Source organism: Simochromis diagramma, unplaced genomic scaffold, assembly GCF_900408965.1.
Source record: "Simochromis diagramma unplaced genomic scaffold, fSimDia1.1 OVJJ01000510.1, whole genome shotgun sequence".
NCBI classification, from domain to species: domain Eukaryota; kingdom Metazoa; phylum Chordata; class Actinopteri; order Cichliformes; family Cichlidae; genus Simochromis; species Simochromis diagramma.
The window spans coordinates 20,428-34,864 of NW_024387326.1; the positions used below are offsets into that span (position 1 = coordinate 20,428).

Below are 14,437 nucleotides of genomic sequence, written 5' to 3' on the forward strand. Positions count from 1 at the left end.
GAATGAGGACAGAACAGAGATGGAACAAGAGCATGAGACAGACATGTTAGTCAAATGGTTGTTTGCCAAAACTCATCAGAACATGTATCGGGTACCAAGTGTATCTTTTTAGACACCATTTGTTATTTTTCAAATTCTATATTTATTAAGTTATGCAGGCTTGTTTGCACAACAATGGTAAATAATTATATAAACTATGTAATCTAAATAGTGTACTTTGGTAGAATTAAAAAACAAGTGTAGTGCAGGTCTATGATGATTTTCAGTGTTTTGATTCTGGTTCTGTCTTGGTTAAGTCCTAAAGTTGTCCTGATTTTGAACTGTTGTAGTCCTGTTTTAATTCCGGGTCAGTTCTGGGTCTGGTTGAATTGGGGTTTAGTCCCTGTGTCTTGATACAGCCCTGATTTTGTTCTGCCTTTTTTCCTATATGAAGTTATTCTTTTTTGAACAAAACTCAAATCACAGCCTAAAAAATCTTTCAGTCATTTCTATAACTATTTATCAGTTTCCTTATAATCATTATCATATTTCACCAATTTATTTGTTGCCTCCTAAAGTTCTTTTAATTTTTAAAAACTCTTAAGTCTAACCTGGACTGGTTTGCTGCTTAAATAAATGACCAAAAATATCTATTTAAAAATACAAAATGAAACCATACCAAAATTGGGTATGGTCTATAAATTTAGGATAGTCTATAAATTACTTTGTTATACTATTTTTAAATTATTATTATTAGCAAAACTAAATAATACAAGTTTTGCATCAGCTCCTCCTTAGAGAAACAATATAATGGAAGTGGAATTGACTATTAAATATATTGGGTATTTTCCTCTGTTTTGAAGTAGATAGTCAATGTCCATGTACCAGAAAAAAAAACCCACAATCATCCAGCTACAGAAATTATATTTTAATATTTTAATTTTAGACATTGATGATCAGACTTTTCCTGTCTGTGATTAAATGGAGAGTTAGATGAGTCCAGGATTGGTCAACCAGTTAGGGTCACTATTAAGAAGAAGAAGTTCAAACAATGCAGAGGCAATCTTTGAGAATCTTGAAGTTATGTCAATTTTAGTTGGTAATTAAATTTCTATTAATGTATCTAATGAAAAGGGGAAGTAAGAAAATGTTCCCTCTAAGCTGAGCGCGTGAGCAATCGCACACTGCTGACATGGTCTCCCCGCACAGAAAATCTGCGCTGCACACACGAAAAAAAAAAATCCTTGTTGTTGTCTCTGGAGGTGGTAAACCGGCCTTGGTCTGACTGAGAATAGTAAGTGCTCCCACCATCATATCTAATAATGGCAACCCATTGGTGAAATGCTGTAATAATTTATTGATGTTGTTTATACATGTTTAGATAGTGACATACTTCTCAGTAATCTAAACTGTAAGTGATAATGACACTGTATGCTTTATTGATTTTTAAGAGTATATGTTATTCTTTTATAATGTGTTGGAATTTGTGTTTATATTGTCCTTTAATGGGGTGTAGGTGTTTCAATAGCCATGCCAAAGTCTCCCTGTTTTGATGATGAGGCTAGTGTGAGTTTAATGGGACCTTCTTTAAACTGGTCGGCATATCTGGTTTAAATTGTTCACTGACTTTTGCTAACTTTTCGACCCTAAATTCAAACAAGGTGACACGTGGCAAGAATTGCTAATTAATGATGACATTTTTTACCATGAATGTTTAAAAATGTAGGAAACATTCCCTGGTGTTGATAAATAGAGAAGTAGTCTTTGTATGGCATTTCTATTGCTTTCTGTCACTGTGTCTCTTGGGCACAGTAATAAACTGCTGTGTCCTCAGTCTTCAAGCTGTTCATCTGGAGGTGAGTTTTACTGCTGGAATCATCTCTGGAGAGGGTGAATTTCCCTGGAACGGGCGTGGGAGGATACGCAAATAAACTTACGTAGTCTAGAATTGGCAATCCATTCCAGTCCTTTGCCCTGAGCCTGTCTGATCAAGTGCATCCAAGTAGAGTGCTGAATGTGAATCCGATGTGGCAACATGCCAGTCTGTGGTAATTAACCAGGTTTTGACCAACTGGTTACAAGACTGTGTCAGAGATTCTGGCCTCAACACCTGTCCAAATTAAAAAGAAATGTAGTAGAGAGAGAGAGAGAGAGGAGAGAATACATATAAACTATATATATCAATTTGTTTCACCGGCCCACCAGACGTTTTTAAATCAGACAGCCCTGCCCTTAGCCATTGTGTGAATGAGGTGAAGGTCCCGTCAACCTCAGTAAGTAAAGTTGAGTTTTGGCATTATGATTGGTGAACTCCTCCTGAAAGAAGGAATCAACCTGCTTCTGACAAGATTGTGTTGCAGCTTTGTTTATAGCAATGCGTAATAATGGGGAAAGTAGGGGTAACAAAGGCAGAAAGCCTAGGAAGGTAATAACTGAGTAAGTTTCAAAACCATTAGCACTCAATTCACTGGTAGTTTCTTCGAATAAGCAGAAGAATGCAAATAGTTTTAACATGTGCACTTCTGGTCACATGCCTTTTGTTCAATGAAATATATTGTCTAAAACTAGACTTCGTATAGGAAATGGACCATATGAGGTATAGGAAATATTAAAACAGGTAGAACAAAAGTAGCCGTAAAATCTTAAAAATTTCCATGAATTTTAACAAAAAGTTCTCACCTGTTTCAAGATGTAACCTCACACTTTACATATTATTGAGAATTTTTATTTTTGTCTTTATAGGAGGAATTTTTTGCATAAAATGAAAAAATATATATATTTTAGTGTAACCAGTATTTTTGAGAAAAAATTTTGGAGAACTGACAAATTATAAAACAGTGAAGTTTGATTTTACAGGGAATTTTTTTCTTTCTGTAAATCTTCTCCTTCTAAATTTGACATCATGAGAGTTTAAACTTTAAATTGTAAAATAGAGATTTAGATGGATACGTTTTATTTAGAATTTGGGAATAGTTTGGGTTGTTTTTTAATCCAAAAAATGCAACAGCCAGATTTCCTACTAAAACCAAAAAAGGAGAACACATCCAGCCTTCGAGACCATCCGAGACTTCTTCTCTTCTTGTCCCGTTCAGGGTTGCAAGACGGCTGGAGCCTATACTAGCTGGCTGGGGTGAGCCTGTGGGTCTTTTCGTGCCATGACTAACACAGCAAGACATTTGTACTCAAATTCAATTAAGAATTGCCAAATAACCTGACATCACTAATTCTGTGGCTTTGGACCCAGTCAGTCAAAATAACATGGGGAGAACATGCAAGCTGAGTCTCAAGACTGGTAGGAAGTAAAACAGAACTCCAGAGTCTATATCCTGATGCTGAAAATGAACCAGATGCAGAATAATACATAATGAATAACTGAATAAAGCTCAGGATGTGGTTAAGATGGGGAGTCAAGGGTCACAGACACGAGAGTCTAAAAGGCACAAAGACAGAATACATAAAACAGCAAGAATTGAAGGAACATTGACATGCATACAGCAGTGAAGAAAATTAGTGGACCAACTAATAGACTAAATGTTTTGAGGCAAATTGACAACAAATGGAAACTAAACACCCTCCACCAGAATTGTGCCAATGATTTATTTAACTCCTTATAACCTTACCTTGTTTATTTATTTGTTGCATTCTGAAGTTGAGACTTAAAAAGGTATATTTAATTTTTGTGTTTTTAATGTATATTTGGACAAGTAATTTTCTTTTTCTCATCAACTGTCTCTTCCTTTAATAATCATCTATGTCAAAACATAATAAGAGGCCTGGGGGCTCCTCCTCTGGTGAATTTAAGTATTGAGGCTCTCACTGGTTTTTGTACAGAGCTGCTGATTGTGTGTGTTAATGTGGGAGTCTGGCACAGTAATACACAGCTGTGTCTTCAGGCTGCATATTCTGTCCTGTTAAAGTAACTCTGTTGTTGGAGGAATCTGTGGAAATGCTGAACTTGCTCTTAAGTGAATCTTTGTAGTATGTTGTAGATCCAGTACGTGCCATCCCAATCCACTCCAGACCTTTTCCTGCAGGCTGTCTGATCCAAGCTGTGTAGTAGCTGCCCACAGAATAAGAGACCAGACAGGTGATGGTCAGACGTTGACCTGGCTGCACAGTCTCTGAGGCTGGCTGTGTCAGCTGTTCACACTTCACACCTGTTAAAAAAAAAAAAAAAAAAAAAGATTTGTGACAAATTTGTGACAAATTGTTTATATTACAAAACAAATACTGTGAATGTTAAAGAGACTCACATGAAGTGGCTAAGAGCAATAACAGAGCTACAGAAAACATGTTTTTTGATGAACGTGTCATGACGCGAACTCCACAACACAGTCTGATGTGAAGCTTTTATACCTGCATAACAGAAGAAGTCAATGAATTTGCATACAAATGCATAAAGCATTCATTAGGGTCTAACTGAAGCCTGTTGAAAAAACTGCCTATACAAACAACATGAAACCATGCAAGGAAAATTATTCTATTAGATTCTAATTTCATTACTCACTCAGATGTAAGAAATAAATTATGAAAGATGACTTCTTTTTATTGTTGTTATTTTGCATGAAAAGGGTGAAAAGGGACTATGAGAGTTATTTCAGTTAATGTTATATTAGACTGCTGTTACACACACAGCCAGGTGTACTCTACCTAAGTGCTTCAGAAATACATTTTACATTTTGACTCAATTAGTATCATTTAAATGGTTTAAAATTTTAAGTGTGCCTGGAAGAACAGTTATAACAAGTGTATTTTTGTGAAAGACAAAGTAAGAATGTAGCAAGTATGTCCTGGATGTTTGAATCACACTTTAAATAAGTCCATGATCAGAGTCACTGCGTTCAGTCCAGCCACTGTGACCCTCGAGCACAGTAACAAATAGAATCTTCATTTTTCAAACTGTTTATCTCCAGATTCACATGCTTTTTTGCTGTTGTCTCTGGAGATGTTTTAACAGCCTTGAGCTGACTGAAAATACTCACATATCCTGAGATACAGCTTCATTCTTTTTATAATGTGTCTCACTGAAATAAACATACAACCAGTGTTGGGTAAGTTACTTTAAAAAAGTAATTAATTACTAATTACTTAATCAATGTTGTATTTAAAATACTTATCTAATTACTGTGTCTGAAAAGTAACTTAATTACTCAATAAGTAATTTAACTAAATACTTCTTAAAATCCCTATAAACCTTGAGTGGACAAACAATAGAAATTAAACTCTTTAAATAATATTTTTTTTTTTTTAAAGACGGAGACTCTACAGTACGCAGCGGTAGCATCTCTTCCACAATGTAGCCTGCAATCATTTTTTTAAGCTCACCTTCAGATGCTTTCTGTGCTGCTGAAGTAAAATCAAGTTTTGCCTGCTTAGCAGGAGTTGCCGCGGTGTTATCCATGGATGATGAACAAGGATCACACAGAAGTGTTCGTCTATGCTCTCGTGTCAGGCGCTTCAGGAGATTACTCGTGCTATTAACAGCAGCCGATAGTTTTCACATATTACTGTACTGTTCTTGTCTGCTTGTTTCAGAAAAGTGAAGAGACGGGAATATGTTCATTTCATAAAACAGCCACTTGCTTCAGCTGAGTCCGACATCTTCCGCTTTAGAATACGACATCATTAGGAATGCTATTAACCAGTATAGCTGCCCTGCTTTTAACTCAAGTCATTTAAACAACTTTGTTAAGGTTTTGAATGAGAAACAAATGAGAAACTCTTGTGGTCTGTGTTTGGGTCCTCATAAAAACACACAATCTGACATTACAGTGACAATTGGCCTTTTGTAATAGCTTGTATTCAAGTGAAGCTGTTGGAGGTTAGGGCCTTTATGAAAAAAATAGCTTTATTTTAAAATGCTGCCAATCTCAATGCTGTCATTTTTCTAGTCCAATCATCTTCTTTCCCTCCTTCTTTGAGCAAATCAGCCTCTGCTTAATGTGATTTAAATCTCAGTGCTCTCGTCATTCTCCCTTTTAGTTTTCAGCCGTTTTCACAGGGTTGCGCGTCCACATTGAACCGGCCAAACACGCTTACGTTCCAGTACTGCACATGCGTGAAACGCAAGAAGATTCGACCTGCCTCATTTCTGTCTGCCGCTTATTTACTTTCCGGCTCTTTGAAACGTGTTCCTCACAGTGTTACTGGAGGCCAAGGTAATGCCATCCAGAGTAAGAATCTGGTTAGATACCATATTTCTAAGATTTTCAGGGCCGAGTACAATAATCTGAATGCAATTGACACCCTCTTCTCAATGAGAAGCCTGGGCTCGGGTGAGCCATAGTGTCCTGGAGGTACTTTCCCTGCCGAATACACGATGGACGGGTGGCATAACTGGAGGGTTGTGTGCCTGGCGGGACTGTCGATTGAGGGCATTAAAGATCTACCTTTTCGGAACCATGATAACAGGGTTCTTGCTGATTGGAGCTGGCTTGGCCCTGACTTATCGAAGATTACAGAAAGCAGAATTGGCTGTTCAAAACCCCACAAGGCTGCCCGCTGTGATTGAAACGATAGGACAAGACATGAGTTCTCAAAATGGGCTCATTGAACGCAGCACGGATAAGATCTTGGAGAAGCTTGAGGTTGCCGTGAACACTCAGAATAAGAACGCTGAGCGAAAACTGGATTACATCTTGGAGAAGCTCAAGGGGGTTGTGAGTTCTCAGAATCTGCTCTTTGAGCGCAAGATTGATAACATCATGGAGCACAAGATGGATAAGATCATGGATAAGATCATGGATAAGATCATGGAGAAGCTCACGGCTCTCCAACGGGAGACTGAGAGACCAGTGTCGGACTGTTAGAACAGCTTTGAAATTCACATGAGTTTTTCGGACTAAAGTAAAAACCACCACTAGTGATGTGTCAGTTGCGAACGAAACGGCTGTTAGAGCCGGATCTTTGACGTGAACGACGTGAGCCAGCTCCTTATTGCGAGCCGTGGTTTTTTTTTTTCTTTCTCTCACCCTGTCTCTTGCACTTTTTTTCCGCTTCACTCCGCACGCGAGCCCTGTGCTTTGCGCTTGGAAGCGGGGGGAGGGGCGGTAGTTACACTCTCAGTAGCACAAGAACAGAGCAGGAGAGAAAGAGAGCCAGGGACAACAACGTCACAATAGAAAGGTATAGTGATCATCCACAACTATTTTCAGTTGTGGATGATAAAGGATTCAGAAAGTTTATTCATGCAGGTCCATATGACAGAGAATGTGCATCTTCTTTTTGTTTTCATATTTTAATTTATATTTAATTGTGTTGTGGTTTGCTGTGTTTTGTGTTGTTTCACTTTACATTTGTTTAAAAGGAAAAATATGAAAATTTAAATAGTTAAAAGTTGAAATGTGAATAGTTGGTTTTTGTATTATATGATTTATTTATTACATTTTATGTGGAGTGAATAAATAAAAGTATATTTACGGTGGCCCCTAGAGACAAAGCACGTAAAAATTCCAAAACGTAAAAACTTAGAAGCACGCAAAAACTCAAATGGTAAATGGACTGATTCTTATATAGCGCTTTTCTACTCTCCCGGAGTACTTAGAGCGCTCTATACAACATGCTTCATTCACCCAATCACACGCATTCTCACAAGCACTTTATCTATAAGTAGTGCTTTCTAAGTACATTCACACACATTCATACTCCGATGGATGCATCGGAGAGCAAGTTGGGATTAGTATCTTGCCCAAGGATACTTGACATGAAGAGTGGAGGAGCCAGGGATGGAACCACCAACCTTTCGATCAGTAGGTGACCAGCTCTACCTCCTGAGCAACAGCCACCCCACAAAAGAAAAAACACGTACAAAACACAACAGAAGTGCTCCAGGGTGCTAGGGGCAGTGTTGAACTTTTGTTACCTAGTGACTACACAAGCCAGCAAGTACCAATGACCAGGTATGGTGTGTGGTAGTAACAGTTAAATGAACATTTTTTTAAATTATTTGAATATATATGAGTGCTTGTGTATAAATACATATGGATTTTTTGTGCCTTCTTAATTATATTTACAGTATTTGTTCGGAATGGTTTCTGAAATTTACCGTTAACTGTTAATAATTTATTTTGAACGTACAGGACTGTAGGTTGTGTGAGTCTGATTGTGTGAGTAGTTTGTGTGGGAAAGTGGCTGAAGAACTGCTCTTCTTTGGGATTTATTCATCTCAAAGGAGGTGTGTTGGCAAAACAGCCACTTAACTATTTTTCGATTTGACTAGGCAAGCACTGCTTTCTTTGCTTGTCCTGACAGAACAGTAATGGAGAAGCTACCATTAACACAAATTAATGTGGTCATGGTATTTCACAACTAGTTATATTACAATAAAAGATATAAAGAATAGGAACATATTTCAGCTAAAATTTGATGAATTTAATGAGTGGTTAAAGGAGTCACTCTTCCCAAAGAAGGGATTAATTAATCCCAAAGAATCTGAATCTAATAGGAACATTAACCCCAAACTGGAAGAGTGGCTCCTTTAACCACTCATTCTATTAAATTCTCCTGTATCATTTTCTCAGTTTAGTTCCCATAGTTTGAAGATTTAGTTTCTTTTGTATTTCGTGTTCAGGCTTTTGTACGTGGGTTTCAGCCTAACAAACACCTCATCTTTTGTGAAAGTTCTCTTGCCTCTAAACGCTTGCAATCGAGTCCTTCCCCATTCATACTGAGTATGCACATCCTGAAGTTCTCTGCTTTTATGAAATACCTGAAAAAAATTTCCACACATTCAAACAATTTAGCAATGTTGTAATGTCACTAGGGTACTCAAAGTTACTGTTAAAGATTTTCAGATTTCTTGTCTTTCCATTCTCAGCATTTGGTTACAGGAAACTTAGATATGGAGAGATTTTTATTTGTTTAGTTCTTATTTATTTCTTTCATTGAAGACATACTTTAAAATCATTTAAGTCACATGGCTGTTTCAGTGCTTTTGCACAGCTGTTCTTCTGTTTTCTGTCACTGTGCAGTGACAGGCACAGAAGTAAACAGCTGAATCATCAGCTGTCAGACTCTTGATCTCAAGGTACTGTCTGCTGCTGGAGTCTTCTTCAGTCATGATGAAACGACTTTGAAAGGAACTGGCATAGCTAGGAGAATTATTGCCTGTGCTCATATACCCAATCCACTCCAGAGCTCTGCCTGGCCTCTGTCGTATCCAGTGTATTTGTAGCTTGTCAGACTATAACCAGAAAGGGTGCATAATATCTTCACTCTCTCTCCAGGTCTTTTCACCTCAGAGGGAGACTGATCCAGTTTGATCTCACTCCAAACTCCTGTAAGTAAAAATCAAAAAGTGTGATGATCATGAATCTGATTTGTGTTCATGTTTTAAAGAATAAATACTTTTCCTACCTTGGAGAAAAATAATGAATAAACTCCAAAGAATCATATATTCCATAATCCAGAACACTTAATTATCTGAGTGTTTGTATGGTAAAAAGTGTCCAAGATGATGGTTGACAGTTGGATGTGATGTATAAATAAAGAAGCTACTTTGCATAGACCTCCATAGACAGAACCCATTTGTTATTCAAAAAACTGTTTGCTATGTCTAATAATCTGCACATAAGACATAAACACTATTTCAAAGTCTCACTCCCACTTTTTGTACTGACTAAGTCTTCTCACTGGGATTTATTGCACATTTTCTTCTGACACAAATTCTTTTAAAACAACTGATTTGTGTCTTATACTTATATAAATAGCAGTATGTAAGGACAATTAACAAATGTTTTTATGTCAATCACTTACTCATAGTTATGTATTTAGTCTTTCCAGACTAATTTAAATTGAACATTATTACTTCATATTGAAATAATAACTTTTTTTCTTTTGCATGTGAAGAGTAAAATCATTGAAGTCAAATGGATACTTGAAGTTTTTGTGCAGCTGTACCTCTGTTCTCTGCCACTGTGTTTTTACAGGCACAGAATTAAGCAGCAGACTCTTCTGCTGTAGTAGTAGTACTATAATATAATGGAATAATTTTCTCACTATGGAAAAAAATAAATAATAAACTATGCTCCATAAAGAAACCCCATGCTCCATACTTTTCACCACTTTATAATCAGAGTCTGAGTGTGGCTAAAAATGTGTCCAAGATGTTCAATAACAAACTAAATGAGAATCCTGATGATGTTTATAAGGGAGAAAAGCTTTGCAGACCTCCCTCTACAGGAGCAATTTGGTATTAAAAAAAAACAAGCAAATCAAATAATTAAAGTATGAAGTATTTCTAAATTGAAATCTCTTTTCACCACTTTCTGTAAATGTTCTCAGTGGAATTCACTGTTTATTTTACCTTCTGATCTCAATCAGATCCTTTCAGAACAATTAATACTTTTTTTAAAAAGCCAATAATAACAGAAAACAAAAACTTATTTTCTCTTTGCACGACATTCAATGTATAGTTTTAAAGGTCCTGAGTTTACCAAATATTCCCTGCTGATGGTAAAAAGAGGAACCAATTTTTGTATGGCATTTCTATTGCTGTCTCTCACTGTGTCTCTCGGGCACAGTAATAAACTGCTGTGTCCTCAGTCTTCAAACTGTCCATCTGTAGATAGAGTTTACTGCTGGAATCATCACTGGAGATGGTGAATCTACCCTGGACTGACTGGGAGTAATAGGTGGGATAACCTAAAGTGCCTATGTAAGCAATCCACTCCAGTCCTTTTCCAGGAGCCTGTCTAACCCAGACCATAGCGTAGCTGCTGATTGTGAATCCAGAGACTGTGCAGGTTAATCTGTGAGATTCTCCAGGTCTTTTAATTAGGTCTGGTTCAGATTGTGTCAGAGTCTGACCTTCAACACCTGGTAAGATATTTTAAAAAAAAATCATCTGAATTAAATTGTGTCACAAACAAAAACAATGCATATCAACAGTGAGATCAGTGAAAATCTTCACCTGCCCAGCAGAGAGCTAAAAGCAGCAGTCCTGTCCTGTAGTCCAACATGTTGTTGTTTTCTGTTCTCTACCATCCTCTGTGCTCATTAAAAAAGAGAGACGGCGCCTAAGTTTTGCATAGACTGCTCCTAACAGGAAACACTGACATGAAAATCACTTTGGTTTAACTTGGTGAGAAATAAAAATTGTTACACTGCATTAAACTAAACTGTTTGTTTCTGTAGTGCAGAACAGCAAATGTCATCTTACTATATGTTGTGGTGACTTGTTCTCATATGTAAGATGGAGTTGTGACCTTGAAACGACTGTTTTGGTGAACCGGCTCTGCACAAACTGGTAATTGGCCTTTAAAAAACAAAAACCTGAGCTTTCCTGAAACGAGACCAGGATTAAGCACCATTTAGTGAAGCTCTATGAAACACCAGTGTTTCCTTAGTGTCTAAAGGACACTCAAAACCTTTATGTGACTTCCTTGGAATTATGTTTATGTATATTTTGTCTCTATGTGTATCAATTTGATGTAATTTCGAGCTGTGCTTTTGAATTTACGTTTCATTATATTTTAGGTAGGTCATACCCTTAGCAATAACCACACTGACATGTTGCTTTTCACTGCAAACAGCACAGTAATGTGGGTAATTTATGTGTTTTGGGGTTGGTGGACAATGTTGATCTGTTTCACTGTTTTTTAAAGTTCAATTAAAGTAAGAGGAAAATAAACATAAGGACAGACTTTATGTTTAGTTGATCAAAATAATAAAAATATGTGGAGCAGGATTTTGTACAGCTGCTCAGCCAGCATCAGACACTGTGGGTGTCGAATACAGTAATAAACAGCAGAATCTTCAGTCTTCAGAGTGTTCATGTCCAGATACACCTGCTGTCTGTTGTTGTCTCTGGAAATCGTGAACAGGCCTTGAACTAACTGTGCTTAGTATTTGCTAGTAACATCGATAGTGGCAACCCACTCCAGTCCTTTTTCCAGTAGCCTGTCTGACCCAAACCATTAAGTGGCTGCTGAATGTGAATCCAGAGGCTGTACAGGTCAGTCTGTGGGATTCTCCTGGTCTTTTAACCACTTGTTCAGATTCTGTCAGAGTCTGACCATCAACACCTGTCAGAACAAGACAATAGTTACATGCTGTAAATGGTCTTTTTTTGAAAGACGAATGAAGCATTTCTGTTTTTATGGCCATCATGTTAAACTGTGTGAAAAATTGTGTCTGTCAACCCCATAGTATAAGAAAAGTAGAAAAGTTAAGTATTAAAATGATGGTCTTGTGATTTTTTTTTTTACAGTTTTTAGGTTCAAACACGTGTGTGAGTGTGATACTGTATGTTGTGTCTCACAGACCTGTTTATATTGCAGTGTGCCTGTATGTTGTCATATGGTCCTTGGAATAAGTGCTTTGTAAGTAAACGGCTTTTGCATCTTTTAACAAAATATTAATATCCATTCATATTAAAAATTAATATTAACACTTCGGATTCAAATGAAGTATTTTCAAGACTGCCTGTGCTCATATACCCAGTCCACTCTACAGCTTTTCGTGGTCTCTATCGTATCCAGCCAATATTGCAACTCAATTAGTTATAATCAGATAGGATACGTGACATCTTCTCTCTCCTGCTAGGTCTTTTTTTTCTCAGAAGGAAACACGGTCTTCAAACTGTTCATCTGTAGATAGATACTGCTGGAATCATGTCTGGTGATGATGAATCTACCCTTGACAAACTGGGGGCAGTAGGTAAGATGACCTAAAGTTTATTTTAAATCCATCCATTTCCAGGAGCCTGTCTGACACAGACCATAGTGTAGCTGCTGGCTGTACAGTTCAACCTGTGTTCATGCCCACATCTCTTTGTTAACAGTTGAATTGTGAGACATTTTTTTCTTTTGTTAACAGGGCAGAATGGTCGTTTTCACAGGCAATTGGGAACTGCCTATTTTTCCTTTAGCAAATTAATGTGTTAATGTTGCCAATATGTTACACCAAAAAAATTAACATGTCTAACCAGTGCTTCTCAAAACTTTTAACATGCACCACCCCCAACACCGTACCCTTCAAACTACCAATAACAACGTCACTGTTCTGTCACAATCAGGTCACAACACAGTGCGTAAATGTCTGCGAGCATCGCTGAGTCAGTAACAACCAGTTAGGCGAAAGACTGCATCTTTAGACAGTTGGACGGTGTTCTAACTTTCTCACAGGAGACACCTACTAAAGACAGTCAAAGACATTAATTTCAATCTTACCAAAGTAGGACAGTAGTTGACGTTAGTTATGGAAAGGCTAATCCACAAAAACGGAGAAAACGTCCATAATTCTATTATTCATAATCATGTCAAGGTTTTAGGTTTTTCTGCAGTTCCATCTCTAAAAAGTGTGATGTCTTCCCGTCACTGACTTCAGTTTGAAAACTTTGTATTTATTCACAGATTTCCGTGAGATCATCCTAAAATTTGTAAGGAAAAATGGGCTCAAAAGAGCCCTCTGCCTAACGGCATGTAGCCTATAGCATAACGTGATATTTTCAATAGTGTATGCAAAAAGGTCGGAATTGATGGAGAGTGGGGTTGCCTAAATGGTTTAGGTTACATTTTAAATGTGTCGTTTTTTTTGTTTATCCATATGGATGGATGGAGGGGGCAAGCTGGCAAAGTTTGTCATGTGCAGTTTCTGACAGGCTACTTCACAACAAAACAATTGCAGGTTGGTCTTAGAGGGCAAACAGAATAATTTCACTCGATTCATGGGTTACCTGACTGGTTGGGAAGGGAAAGAGCTGCCGTGTTGTCCGCCGTGGCTCCCAGTCGCTATAGTTAGCCTACTATGCCTACTCCAAGTAGTCCTATGTCATGCCGCTGCTACACGCCTCACAACAAATGAACTGCAAGCGTGTTCACGTGACACGGTGACAGTGAAAAAGCGACAGGGTTCGGGTGTCTTTGAAGAAGGGGCACAAATCAAGCCATTATTTTCACACCTTTTTAAATCGCGCAGCTTTAAAAAAAAAAAAAAAAAAAAAAAATCACGTCTTTCAAAAGGGCACTTTTTTGGACTGAGGGCAAAAGGGCAAGTGCTTCAGCACCACCTCGTCTCTATCTGTGCACGCCAGTGTCACAACCAGATTGTTATGTTGCTGCAAATGTACAAGAAGTTAAAGTGTTAACTGATGTGTTTTATTTTTGCTGTTATTGGGATAGTCCACTGTGAGTTTTCACTTCTGTTCTGAACTGACAAAGTGTAGTATTTGGTAGTAATTTTGTCAAAACCCATTTCAGTCCTTGTCTTTGCTTAACACATAAGATCTATTTTTGTTGAAAATAGATGTTTTTTCCTGCTGAGAAAAAAAAACAGCAGGAGAAAGAAGAAAACAATGAAAGCATGACAAATAATTAAGGGTTATTTAAATTTCTGTCTAAAATGCGTTTTTGTTTTTTTTGTTTGGGGGGGGGTTCCCAAAATGTTTGCTTGACTTCTCAAAAAGAAATAGAATTTTCATTATTTTCTCTCTCTGGGAACTACAGCAGCTGTAACTTTA

The 14,437-nt window shown here is 37.4% G+C and overlaps 1 gene segment (V, D, J or C); it reads right to left on the reverse strand.

The window, feature by feature from the left end:
* Positions 1–3,803: 3,803 nt before the first annotated feature.
* LOC120717878 lies at positions 3,804–4,319 on the reverse strand. The segment is given in 2 exon segments: positions 3,804–4,136; positions 4,233–4,319. Coding segments are annotated over 2 exon segments (369 nt in total).
* Positions 4,320–14,437: the final 10,118 nt, after the last annotated feature.